General features: G+C 42.8%; 1 protein-coding gene across 3 annotated transcripts in view; it reads left to right on the forward strand.

The window, feature by feature from the left end:
* The window catches only part of NAA16 (N-alpha-acetyltransferase 16, NatA auxiliary subunit), a 99550-nt gene that overhangs the window by 67376 nt on the left and 17974 nt on the right, over nt 1-14200 (forward strand). For all 3 annotated transcript variants that reach the window (XM_090025046.1, XM_090025054.1, XM_090025065.1), the window contains 3 exons: nt 11498-11570; nt 11815-11984; nt 12359-12511. In XM_090025046.1, coding sequence (XP_089881172.1) covers nt 11498-11570; nt 11815-11984; nt 12359-12511 — 396 coding nt within the window. The remainder of the gene's footprint in view (nt 1-11497; nt 11571-11814; nt 11985-12358; nt 12512-14200) is intronic.

Below are 14200 nucleotides of genomic sequence, written 5' to 3' on the forward strand. Positions count from 1 at the left end.
TGTTAGGGCATAGATTCTCCTGAAATGCAGAGTTATTACTTTTTGCATGCATTCTGGTGTCCCTTGTGACAGATTCTCACTACTTCTCTTTGGTTCTCTTTGGGTAATATTATATATTCCTGCCAAACAGTGTGGGTTTTATGAAAAGCTGTAAAATGGCGTTAGTCCTTAGTTCCCAGACAAACTGTTTAACTTTGCTCAGAACCAGGGACACTTAGAAATCTGCAAGGGATTTTGATGAAATCATTTTACTATTCTCTTGCCTACAGCCATAAGATTTCATTAGTGATGGGACAGAGAAGTTTATGACTTCATTCTTCTGAAAAATTCTGGCTGACATGGGTCCAAAAGGTACATATAGAACAATTTAAGACTGAAAAGATCTTCATTTATGTATTGGGTAATGATGCATCCCAGTTTGGCCAGGACAATCCCAGATTTCATCGGCTGTCCTGGCAGCCCAGCCAGTTGGTGAAGACTGAAACAAAAGTCCCAGAATCGGCCCCCTAACACAATCCCTTCTTTCTCTGCTGACTCTACTGCACATGACTGTGTGCCAGCAAGTTGAACTTAGGGAAAACAGTGCCTTGGGTGAACTTGTATTTTGCACTCCCCCCACCCCACAGATCAGGGGAACTGCTGGAGGCAGGAGTGTGGGGCACAGTTCGCAGGGAGGCAGAGTGGCATAGTGTGCCGAGCAGGTACCACTGCTGTGCAGGAGCAAGGTGTGTGGACTGGAGCAGATACCACACTGTCCACATGTGACTGGCCCAGCAGCTCCTGATCAGCAGCTGGAGGCAGAGGTAGGCTGGGGTGGGCACTGCTTCAGTCCATCTGCCTTGCTGTTACATAACATTAGCAGTGCTGCCTGGCACACCATGCCCCTCTACCTTCACTTGAAACACAGTGTCCTGATTTCCTTAATAATAAGGTCATTATATACACTTATACCAAATACCATCATAATCCAACAGACACACTGCAGAAATCCAGTACAGTGTAAACAGAAATTCATACTTGTCATCCTAAAACTATTTTTGCTGGATTCTGTGACTAATCAATACTGCTGGTGAGCCTGACTTCTCAAGTTACTAGTTCTGACTATATATTATTAAACCAGGCATGTTTGGCATTTGTTTTGAGATTATTATCTGTGGATTATAGTTGCTGCAGATAATCATAGATATTTGCTTTAGAACTGGAGTAGAGACCATGTCTACTCTAAAAACTTTTTTCCACAATACTTTCAACTCATAGGACTCTGTCTGCTACTTTCATATAATTACCAGCAGTTATATTAAAAGTTTACCATTGATATGTGTCCTCATCGTCACGTTTACCTGTTTTAGTACTTTCCGTAGTCTCGCACTTCCTAGTTTATGCAGCACAAGAAAGCTTCATAAAAAGGCTTATACTGGGGAATGGATTACCTTTAAAACAGGCACACAGAGGACCAGCTGCAACATGTAGGACAGATTTGTTTAGATTGTTTTCCCATGTACAGACTTGAGAGAGAGTGACTGGATGACCCCGTTACTTGGCTCTAGCAAGTTGTCTATTTTGCACTGCAGAACATCTAGAACCAATTCATACTATACCAGCTGATTAAACCCTGGTAGTACTCAACAGTGTTAGTCACAGTTATCTTAACTATTGTATTGTGTAAGAACAAATAGTATTCAGAATTAACAGTGTCAATGTGGCTACAACTGGTGCAGTGTACATAAGGCTCAAAAATTTCAATATTAGAAATCATAGAAAATTAGGGTTGGAAGGGAACTCGGGAGAACATCTAATCCAACCCCCTGCTCAAAGCAGGACCAGCCCCAACTAGATAATCCCAGCCAAGGCTTTCTCTAGCTAGGTCTTAAAAACCCCCAAAGATGGAAAGTCCACCACTTGTTTGGGTAACATGTTTCAGTGTTTTACTCTCTCCGAGTGAGAGTTTTTCCTGATATCTAACCTAAACTTCCTTTGCTGCATCTTGAAACCATTGTTCCTTGTTCTATCATCTGCCACCACAGTGTCGTTCCATCCTCTTTGGACCCACCCTTCAGGTAGTTGAAGGCTACTATTAAATCCCCTCTGTCTTCTCTTCTCTAGACTAAATAAACCCAGTTCCCTCAGCCTGTCCTCATAAGTCATGTCCCCCAGCCCTCTCACCACTTTTGTTGCCTTCCACTGGACTCTCTCCAATTTGTTCACGTTCTTTTTGTAGTGGGGGGGCCCAAAACTGAACACAGTACTGCAGAAGTGGCCTCACCAGTGCTGAATACAGGAAAACAATCACTTCTCTTGATCTGCTGGCAACACTCCTACTAATGCAGCCCCGTATGCTGTTAGCCTTCTTGACAACCAGGGCACACTTTTGGCTCATTCAGCTTTTTGTCCACTAACTCCCAGGTCCTTTCTCCAGAGCTGCTACCTAGCCAGTCAGTCCCTAGCCTGCACTGATTCTTTTAAATCTAAGTGCAGGACTTTGCACTTGTCCTTATTGAACTGCAAGAGATTTCTTTTGGTCCAATCCTCCAATTTGTCTAGATCTCTCTGAATCCTAACCCTACCCTACAGTGTATCTGCTATTCCGCTCAACTTGGTGTCATCTGCAAACTTGCTGAGGATGCACTCCATCCCATCTTCCAGGTCATTGATGAAGATACTGAACAGAACTGGCCCCAGGACTGACACCTGGGGTACTCCACTCCAGTCCACTCCAGTTGTCAACTAGATGTCGAGTCATTAACTACTACCTTCTGAGCCCAATGATCCAACAAGTTTTTTCTCCACCTTACAGTCTGTTCATCCAACCCATATTTCCTTAGCTTTCCTGCAAGAATGTTGTGGGAAACTGTATCAAAAACCTTGCTAAATTCAAGGTATACCACATCCACTGGTCTCTACATCCAGAGACTCATTACAGAAGGCAGTAAGGTTAGTGAAGTATGCCTTGACCCTGGTGAATCCATGCTGACTTTTCCTAATCAACTTCTTCTCCAAGTGCTTAGAAGTGGATTCCTTGAGGGACCTGCTCCATGATTTTTCCAGCAAATGTTGTTCTTTCTATTAAAAGAATGACAAACTCATCATACAGGGTTGGCACCTAAGTTGGATGTTTCCACTACCACCATTTGCAATGCGATTTTTCTTGTAATGTTGACATTTTCAGTAGGCTTGAAAATTAAACTGCTGTTTAGATGGAGGGGAGGAGGAGGTCATCCATCAAATTTATTTCAGACTGTGTGCTTCATGTGTGGTTTTTGCCTACCCTAAAATATTTTTGTACTTGTTTTATAGGAATATCTGCATCTGTTCGAATATGTTGTTACTTTATAAAAATAGGAATTATTGATTAGAAACAACTCATTCTGTAGGTCTTAAAAGGAAAATAACCAAGAAAATTTCTCATAGCAGCAGATCAGGAGTCAGCATAAGGCACAAAGAAATTGAGGAAAGACGTTCACTAGGAAAAATGTGGAAAGTGATATGTCTGTATTCCCTTCTTTTTCTTTATGATGCATTAAGTTGTAAAATAGATAGTTAATTTGAGTATAACTTCAACTTTTACTACACCTTGTGTTTGTAGTTGTCAGCCACATGCTTAGTAGAGCAGGGGTATCAAACCTAATTATGTCAGTGGGTCTGTACTTCCCTCTGCCCCCCCCCCCGCCAGCAAGCAAAGAGTTAACATGGTTTGGTATCCCCAGATTGCTTCAGGAGGAGGTGTCGGGCTCCTTCCTACTGCAGCTGCCACCACTGACCCCTGTCACAGATTACTGCCCTACCCTCTTCCTCTCCTTCCCCCATGCAGTAGGCTCATGCGAAGCGGCCAGTATTTGCTTCGGATTTGCATTCAACTGAGATTTGAATCACTGTGCTGATTTGATTTGGCCGAGTCGGATCCAAAGATTCAGTGCCACTTCAGAGATTTGACCATAAACTAAACAGGCAGCAGTCCTCACCACACTGGACACAGCTGCCTCCAGTTGGTAAGCTGGTTGTGGTGGGTGGAGGTAAGGGGTGTGGGGGAGGGAGGGATTGGGGCTGGGGCAAGCTGCCCAGCTGGGGGGGGGAGGGGGGCGGCACACAGGGCAAGGGGGTGCAGGGTGTGGCAGCACTCAGAGCAGGGGCTTTCCTGGCGGGGGGAGGGGGAGTGGGATGTAGGAGTGGCTCGCTTCGGGCAGAAGGGGGCAAGCGGCAGTAGGGTGTAATCCCAGCTCCAAACACACGATTCGGTTTTAGAGATTTGGTCTCTGAATTGAGCCAAATCTCCTCCAAATCGAATTGGCTACTAAAGTTTCACACAGCCCTACCATGCAACCACCAACAATGGGGAATGGTAAATTAAGAGGTGGCAGTAGATGCCATGCAGGCACCTCCCCCCACAACATTGTAAAGCTGACAAGTGGACGCAAACCCCACAAACAAGCAGTTCCTGCTCCTACTCCTTCACACTAGGGAAGTCCCTGTTCCCCCCAAGCACTGCCAGGAGTGACCAGGAATAACGGTCACAAGCTGGTAGAGGGTAGATTTAGGCTAGATATCAGGAGGCGCTACTTCACTGTCAGGGCGGCTAGGATCTGGAACCAACTTCCAAGAGAAGTGGTGCTGGCTCCTACCCTGGGGGTCTTTAAGAGGAGGTCAGATGAACATCTTGCTGGGGTCATTTGACCCCAGTAATCTTTCCTGCCATGGCAGGGGGTCGGACTAGATGATCTACTCAGGTCCCTTCCGACCCTAGAAACTATGAAACTATTCCAGCCCTGGAAGATGGCAGGCCAGATACCCTACCTTCACAGGTTTTCTATTTGATACCCTGGACTTCAGAGGGTGGAAGGCCTTTTATAGTGAAAATAACTTAAAAAAACAAATCCATTATGTTCATGGGTTTATTTTCCAGGAATAGTACAATAGACTGTGACAGACGCTTCCTGAGCAAGAGGCATGAAATTTGTGGTGAAAACTAGCACAACTGTCTTAAGTAGAATGTAACTTCTTAAGAAAACATTTGCATGCCTCGTGTCTTGTTTCTTTTACACTACTGATTCTTGACTGCCGTCTTGTATTAGCATTCCTCAAATTGTTAGGTAGAAAAACTGGAAGAGTTCTGCCAGATTGGAGAATTTTGAAGTGTGAGGTGATGGAGGGGAGAGGCATAAGCACCCATGGTGTGGTGTTGCAGTGGAAGATCTACTAGGAGGTACTTTTGGGTTTCCACTGTGTAACTTTATCCTGAGCACTTGCTCACAGATATGAGAGGTTCTACTCCATCTACTCTCTGGATGAAGTAGTCGTTCCCTCTGGCACACTTTAGCTTAGGGGTTTTCAACCGGCAGTACAAGTTGGGAGGGCCTTCCTAGGGAGTACGTACAGGTTGGTGGGGACAGAGCATCACCGCCTCCCAGGAGCAGGGCCAGGCGGCGGGAGGGGGTCAAAGGTAGTGGTGCCCCTCTGTGGGCCATTCAGGTGCCAGGTGGACACAGGGGGGGAGAGGAAGTTTGCACACGGATGCCACCGCTGCTCCGCACCTGTCTGTATGCTGCCATCCCCCACCCCATTCCACCCCCCCCCACTGCTCCGTGTCTGGCCGTGTGCCATCCCCCTGCTCTGTGTCAGCCACTTACTAAAAAGGTTGAAAAACCCCTGCTTTAGCTAGATGATCTCAAGAGGTTTCTAGATCTTTTCAAAGAAATCACAGCTGTTCTTCAATTCCTCTATGAAGGAGGTCAGAAACGGACCCACAAGCTAGTTAATATCTTCCATTCCGCTTACGGTAGGTAGTGCCACCTTTGCCACATAAGAAGAGCAGCAATGGACCCTGCTAAACTAGTCTGGCAAATTCCAGCTACAACAGTCCTGACCTAATTTTATGTGAGGAGGACAAGAAATAATGAGTCTCTGTTTGGCGGAGGAGGAGGGAGAATATTTCTATGCTAATTCAGTTCCAGTGTTTCTGATTAGGCTAGTGGAGAAAAAGAAATAATTCCAAAATTGTATCATGACAAGAAAAAAGAAACCATTGTGATTTAGATTTATTTAGACATAGATGTACTCCATGAGCCTGCAGTGCACATGTGATTTTTGGGGTGTGCATGAGACTTGCTTCCTTTTGGTGGATACATTTTTACCTTTAAATAATACTTTTTCACTTAGAAGAGCCTGAGAGCTATTCATTACTCCTTTGGCTAGTCCTACAGTCCTGGTTTCACCACAGATTTTTCAGAGCTGTCCAAAGGATGTTGTCCTAGCCCACTGCGGGGCACGGTAGTGTCAGCCTGGACAGTACTAGTCACCCTGGAATTCCCTAGTACTGCAAGTCTTGCAGTAAGAGAAAGATCCTGCATATAATTGCGAGGGAGGACATAACCCTGATGGTGTGGGTAGAGGGGTGAGTTTCTGCTTTCTCTGATCCCTCTGAACCAGAGCTCTCTACTAACTCCACAAAGCTTAGTCAAACTCATCTTAATAGCATTAGCCTGCTGAGGCAATTCTGGTTCCTCAGTATATTGTTTCTTGTCTGCCTACCCCAAAGCCTCAGCTTGACTCTCAGATCTGTTGATCCGGAATGGGGTAGGACAGGAATCAAAAAAGTTTTCTGGCATTCTGCTGGTATGGCCCAACTCAGGTTATGGAGTGGTCAAGCACTGAGCCCTGGCCACTGCCTCTGCTTCTCCCACTGCCTGACTGTGACTGCAGTGCATGGAGAGTTCTCCCTCCACAACAATCCCAGGTGCCAACTGTGCTGTGGTGCAGAAAGAGCACCCCCAGTACCATATGTAACTTCTTACAGCTGACCAGCAGAAAAATTCACAAGGTATTTTTATACTGTGAAAGTATTTAGAATTTGTTTCCCTCTATGATATTAGTCAGCGTGGGATTAGGCTATTGAAACAGGTTTAGCATAACATATATTTTGACCAACCATTGCAATGCCAGGCATAATTAACAGTAATTTATAATTCATCAGTAATAATGACTACTCAGTGGTTTAACTTGCTATAAAATTGGATAGCTTCACCCTAAAAGATGCATTTCTTTCTGTGTCCCTTTTCTTGATTGTTTGCTATAAACCTCTCATGTTCCTCTTCTCTCTTATCTTGAGACTTTTTATTCCAAACCTCCTCTCCTCCTCCTTCACATTTAGCTCATCATTTCTTAAGTAAAGCTTCCCAAGGAAAAGAAATTAAATTGACTTTTCAGTGTTGTGGAACTATTGCATCATTTACAGTATGCCCATTGTTTACTCTGTTTGCAATCGCCACCCCACTCCATGGCTTTTATCCATGTTGTCCCATTTTGTGAGCAGAGATGATCTGTCTGCTTCTCTGTTCAGTGACTAGCACAGGCAGACCCCATTCTTGCTTGGCACTTCAAATATCCCTAGTGATGCAAACGGTGTAGCTATATCAAGAGAAGGGTGTAATTGCCCTATTGTACTTCTTACTAAAGCTGGAAAAATAGTTTTAGTAACCTCTTTCTACCAAGGAAGAGTTACATATGTGCAAGAAGGAAGTAATCAAAAGCCTCAGTTTGAGTGACTTTCAAGACATTAATTTTCAGTAAATAACTTTAAAAGATATATGCTTTCCAGCTTCAGCTTGTGTTTCTCGAATATATACATTGAAAGTCCAGTAGAAGGTTTACTGTCATATAATTGGAATGGTTTGGATATCATAACTTCTGTATTTATTTAAAAATTGAACCACATATATTTTGGTTCTTGATTAGGGCAAATAAGAAAACAAAACACAAATTGCAGAGGAACAGATGCATTAGAAACAGGGAGGTGGTTGGGCCAGTCTTTTGTGGATTCAAAGCTTCTATTAGTATAAAATATGATAGCCTTCTTAACTGGTAGCTATGTAGAACATTTTACACCTGTCAAAAGTCTTCATTGCCTCCACCTGCAATCCAAGGTATAGGTACTGATTTAAGTGTGGTTTGGTTTAAGTATTATTAACTTTAAAAGCTACTTGTTGCAGGAAACAAGATAAATTCAGCCTAAAGTAGTGGCTCTCAACCTTTCTGGATTTAAGGCACCCTTCCCTAACACTTTTTTAAATTTTGAGTAGCATCCAAAATCAAAAACTAAATTATAGATTACTGTGCTTGTTTCCTTGCAGAGGGGCCTGGCAGTGGGAATGGAGGATCATCCAGTCGGGGACAAGCCTGAGCTTGTGCTCCTCTGCTTAGTTTATCTGCTTATCTTCTAACACCTCATAGCACCCTTCAAAGGATCTGGTGGCCCCCCAGGGTGTCCTGGCACCTTGGTTGAGAATCACTGGTGATAGTGTGTAGAATTTAAGCTCTGTTGGGACTGATGGCAGAACATTATCATTGGAAGACCTTCCATTCTGGATTTAGCCCTCCTTTTGACCAACAAAACTGAGTACTGTTGACACAGGAAATAATGCTCTTCTGCTTCCCTTTTAAGCTCTTCCAGGAATATGGCAGTGGGAATCTGTGATTTTGGGAAGTGTGTTTTTTAAATTTATAAAAATACATTCAAAAGCCATCTGGGCATATTAATAGCATGGCACTAACTGCAGTGAATTGGATCGCAGAGTGAATCACTCACTCTTTGGTATTCCTCAGAAATATTGTAGTCTTAAACATCTTTACAATGGTAATAGTAACTCAATTTTGAAAACACCTATATATGAAGTCAAAGAGACTCAGATTTTTCTGTCTAAATTATAGTTAATAAAAGATATTTAAGGACATAAACTTAAAGCCAGTTCAGATTTCGAGGGCATTCACTTTCCCTTGAAGCCAAAATGTATCCTTCAGAATTCATTCCGGTTTGCTCTTCTGCAGCAGGGGTTGGCAACTAACAGCAGGTCATATTAACAGAGCATGGTTCTATGTTGGGGTGGCATCCCGCTGCTGAAATGAATGAGATTTGACACACCCATTTTTTAAAAGTAAAGCCATGTGTTGGGTTGACCTGGTGCCTAGGTGCTGTTCTTAATGGGCTCAGCACCTGCCAACTGCCCTTTCTCATTGCTCCAGATACGGCCTACCTCTTTCTAGTCCTTGTGGTGGTCCTGATCCAGCTGTCTGTACCCTCCCCTCCCCTCTGCTTCTGCTGAGCTGCCAGTAGCCTGTGCCACTGGTGCTGGGCCTAGGTGCTTGTGGGTCTTGGCCTGATCACCCACTTACTAACAGCAAGCTGGATAAACCCCTCTTCACAGGCTGGACTTGGCCTGCAGCTCAATTTTTTGCCAACCCCTGTTTTAGGTAAACCTTCAGTTTTTCCTGTTCTGCTTTTAAAAGTTAAGTCTTTCAAATTGATACACTGGCTAACTTTGCAGAGTATTCACATTATTTAATTATTTTTTACCTTTGGATTAATGTTGTTTTATAGGACCAAGATCATGTTTAGGAAACCCTTTTTACTTGCACCAATTTAGCAATGAACAGCTAATGCAATAATGTAACATCTATAGGTCTGTCCTTTCACAATTATTATATTCAGCAATCATTTTAAGTGGTTTGAGCACCCAGTGTATTTTTAGTGGCAGTTTTCATTTTTCTTCTTTCTTTCTTTGGATTTTTTGAGAAGTTGGCTACTTGCCTTTGAAAAGACATGCTTTTAATCTAAGTTAACATAGGTACTTTTAACTCAATTGGATTATTTTGTATTTTAGAATGTTCAGAAAGTATGTTGCACCATTTGATTAGTGCTGTCTGGTCCAGAACAGAATCTGCATACGCTTCTGTCATACATAGGTACTTGCTGACGCTACAATTAACTTTCTTTAATTGAAAACGTGAAAGGGTATATATCTGAGGTTCTAGGAATCCTGAGTTCTTTGATAATATAATAGTTGTAGTAGTGTTAAACTATTAATTTCACAGGAACTCAGTAGGCCAAATATGACTCCTTTTTACTTAGTTATGGGAAGCACATGCTTAACCCTCTCTAAATCTCTGAGTTATCTTAAGGTTACTGTTAAAAAATTGAGCTATCTCAAAATAATTCTGTAATGAGGTCATGGGAGGCTTACTGAACAAATGCATTTATTTTTCCCCCTGGCATTTTCAAGAATAAGTACCTAGAAAAAAATATCTAAATTGCAAGGTCAGCAACCTATGGCCCCTGGGCTGGATCCAGCCCGTGAAGAGACTGAATCCAGTTGCTGCAGCTCAGGAAATCAGTAGTACACTTCAACCATAGCAAAAGAGGAGGGGATCTCTAGGGTCCTGTTGCTTTTTGTGCTCAGTTTATTCTGTGCTGTATCACAGGAGGCATCCCCAAGATCAGGGGTAGGCACTTATTTGTGCTGGAGGACCACTCAGGCAGTTTTGGTGAAGAAAGTTAAGGGGGTGGGTTAGCATCCCCCTGCTGTACCAGGCTGCGTCAGCTATCCCCTGTTCCTCCAGCCCACAGCAGCTCACCAAAACTCCCTAAGTGGCTCTGCCCTGGGGCCCTGGCCCCATGGTCTCCATGGAGACTGGCCTGGGACCCTCACCGGCATGCTTGGCCAGGTGGATGGGATGTGGCTGCAGGTGGACAGAGAATGGAGTAGGGGAAGGCCACAGGGTGGTGATAGTATGGGGCTGGAGCCCAGGGCAGAGCCATGATCTACTGACCACACATCCCTGCAATGAGTGCAGGGACACAAGGAACAGATTGTGACTCTGCTTGAAGCCCTGGCCCTGCAATGTCACCACACTGTGATCCTGGTCCCGGCCACGCCTGATTATCCTGCTTCTGGACACCGCTCCCCACCCACTTGTGGCCCCATCCCATCCATCAAGCTAAGCATACCCTACCCATGAAGGTCCTGGGCTAGTCTCCCTGGAGACCCTGTCCTCCCGTGTGGTGTGGGATAGATGGGCTGGGGTGGCAGGGCAGGAGGGTGTTGGGCCCAGCGAGGGCAGTGACACTGGCGGCAGCAGCTGGAAGGAGCCACCACTGCCCTGAAGTGAAATCTGGCTGCCATGCTACCCCAGCCCCACTGTGCCAGGAAATGGTGGGACTGGCTGCACACACCACAGCCTGTGTTTCCCCCCTGGTGCTTGCACCAGGCAGGCCAAGGGACGCACCCTGGGGCTTATTTTGCCCAACCTTGGCAGACTCGATCCAGCCCATGGGCCATATTTTGCTCACCCCTGCCTGAGATCCTAGCTCCTGCCCATTTCTATCTATTCCCTTTACAGTATCTGCTGACTACTGGGGGGGTACAGCCTGTGGTTGGGGCTAGATTCACAAGCAGAAACCTGCAGTGGCATAAGGTTACCAACCTCTGATCTAAACAGATGAGCAAGAGAGATCTTGTTTAAAGTGAAAAGGAAATTTTTTTGAATTATTTTTTTAGATTTTTTTTTAAACCTAAATGACACATCCAGTACCTTGTTCCTATTAAGGCTTCTAGCTTCCTTCTTCAATTTATTTTAGGTGATGTACTCTAACTGAAAATATGTGATTAGTCAGCCCTTCCAATATTTATGATACTTTAAAGCCAATCTCTTAATTTTTATTTTTCATATTTAGGTTTCTACAGTCCAAGAACTTGTTACTGGATATGAAGCCTCTCTGAAAACCTGTGACCTTTTTGGTCCTTATGGTGAGTTTCAGTACACCTCTTAAAATTGCATTTCACTTACTAATCCGTGTGATAACAGTTATCAATAATTGTTGGAGTGCTGCTGCTTTTTGCCAGAAAATAATTACAGGTCTTGTTTTTGTAAACAAAAACAACAGCTTGACAAATTTAGCCGATTTTTGCTGAGTTTGGTTTTTGTGTATTTTTTTCAAATGAAGTTTTCAACCCTATTGGTTACTGTAATTTTATATCTGTTTTGTTACAGAAAATGGAGAGAGAGAGCCCCCAACGACACTGCTTTGGGTTCGGTATTTCCTGGCACAGCACTTTGACAAACTTGGCCAGTGTTCACTGGCCTTGGATTACATTAATGCTGCAATTGCAAGCACTCCAACATTAATAGAACTGTTCTATTTAAAAGCAAAAATTTACAAGGTAAAAAATTGACTTCAGTATGTTAAATTATAGGCTGTGAAAGTGCCCTAATCAATTGAAACTGTTTTATAGAATTGTATAATGTGGTGGTCTGGGTTGTGATTTGTTTATTATGTTTTTGGGGCACTCTCTTGTCAGCATAAAGAAAATCTAAACTCATTCTTTTTTCCAAAATTTTTTGACTCTGGAGTAAGTTGTTATAATTTAAGATGACACATCACTGTTTGGGAAAGTCCAGAGAATGTTAAGTTAAAAACTAGCTTAGGATTTCCAAGGTACTTATAGTTACTGGCACAAACATTTATAAAGTTCTTTAGTTAATCAAATGTTTGTTCAGTACTGAAGCTTAAATGTTTCCTCTTTTTCCATAATAGCATGTAGGAAATCTCAAAGAAGCTGCCAAATGGATGGATGAGGCACAGTCTCTGGATACAGCAGACAGATTTATCAACTCCAAATGTGCAAAGTACATGCTACGAGCTAATATGGTGAAAGATGCTGAGGAGATGTGTTCCAAGTTCACAAGGGTAGGAATTATTGCATTAAAGAGGAGATGGGTAGCATTTTATAAGAAAATGGATTTATTAAATGTGAAAAAACATTTTTGTCTAGTTCTTTCCTTGAAGTTAAGCTCTAGAATTTGTTGATACTAACAGTGTATCTTGCTAATTCACACAAGGAGAGAATTTTCCTATATGGAGTATGAGGGAGCTACTCTTAATTTAATTTGATTTAATGACCTACTTTAGATTTTGTATAAATGGATTTGATTACAATAGATTTGTATAATGGGAAAACCAAGATGCTTTATCAGGAATATCAGAGGACATTGAACTCAATTTTTTTTCTGGTATATAATCTTATTTATGAGAAGCAGATTCTATATAGTTAGATCCTTACTGATGTTTTCATTCACTCTGGTTTTGAAGAGAAACATTTGAATGTTGTTGATAGGTTTTACTTTTAATCTTTTTATCTTTGTTCATGTTTCATAACTGTGCCAATTAGTATAACTAATTCGTAAAAGCAGCTTTGGGTTAGTTTATATAGTAAATGTTTAAAAGTCAAATTATTTAGTAGTATTAGCCTTTCTAGCTAGTAGGTATTTGGAACAAACTTAGCTTTTTATTTGTGGAATATAAGAACACAGGCCTGGAATGAATCTGGATCACTTGAGTCCAGCTTCCTGCTCCATGAAGTCATGACATTCAGTGCAAGAGAGTGCCCAAGAATATTGATTTGGTTCTGCCCATACGCTGTAGCTAAAAGCCATGGTATACTCTTAGAAAAGCCCTTAAAGCCACAAGAAAACTCCAGCATACTGGAGGAGGAGAGTAGAGCTAATGAAAGGCACTCTCAGTGACATAAGCCCTTGCAGTAATGTGCCTAATTAACCAGTGATTCTCAACCAAGATGCCATGAGATCCTTTCAGAGGTGCCACGCAGTGTTAGAACTGTTTGGTGTGCACAGATGATTCACAAGATGATAAACCCAGAGATTTCAAATAAGAATTCACAGTGTTAAAAATCTACTAACTTGCTGTAGTCTTTGAGTTCTTTGCAACAGAAAAATTGATTTATTCTGTTTTGTATAGTCAAAAATTGAATGAAAACTGAGAGCTGGCATTTTCAGGAAGGTTTCTTAGGTCTATTGGGTGGGGCAGGGAGGTGCCTCAAGTCTAAAAAGGTTGAGAACCACTGGCCTAAATAATCCTAAGAAATGGGTCATGCCTCACATTAGAGAAAGGTAGAAACCCTCAAGTTCTTGCCAGTCTGGTCTGGGGTAGATTCTTTTCTGGTTCTGAGTATGATGCCAGGAAACACTGATCCTGCAATCGCTGTCCAGGCATCTATCTGAGTGGTTTCTCAGTCCCACTGGGGACATGTTCCCAGTCATCAGTGTTTCCACTGGGGCCAGCTGTGGCCACTAACTGATGCTTTAGGAGAACAGGGAAAAGAATGGAAGTTAGTAATGCATCCAAAGGATAAAACATTTCTTCCTGGCATATGCAAACAATCAGCAAATGTCCTAGAACCTTAGGTGATGCATTACAAGTTCTCTAACCATATTGAAACGAAGGAGGACAAGGGAAGGAAACTTGATTCAGCATGTCCTATTCCAACTACCTAGCCTTAGAATTCCTTGCACAAACTAAAGAACTTCTTTGAAGTCTGAATTGAGGCACATCCACAGAAACACAAACTCACCTCGAGAG

The sequence above is a fragment of the Crocodylus siamensis genome, chromosome 1 (genome assembly GCF_052110815.1).
Source record: "Crocodylus siamensis isolate JL-2025a chromosome 1, ASM5211081v1, whole genome shotgun sequence".
Classification (NCBI taxonomy): Eukaryota; Metazoa; Chordata; order Crocodylia; family Crocodylidae; genus Crocodylus; species Crocodylus siamensis.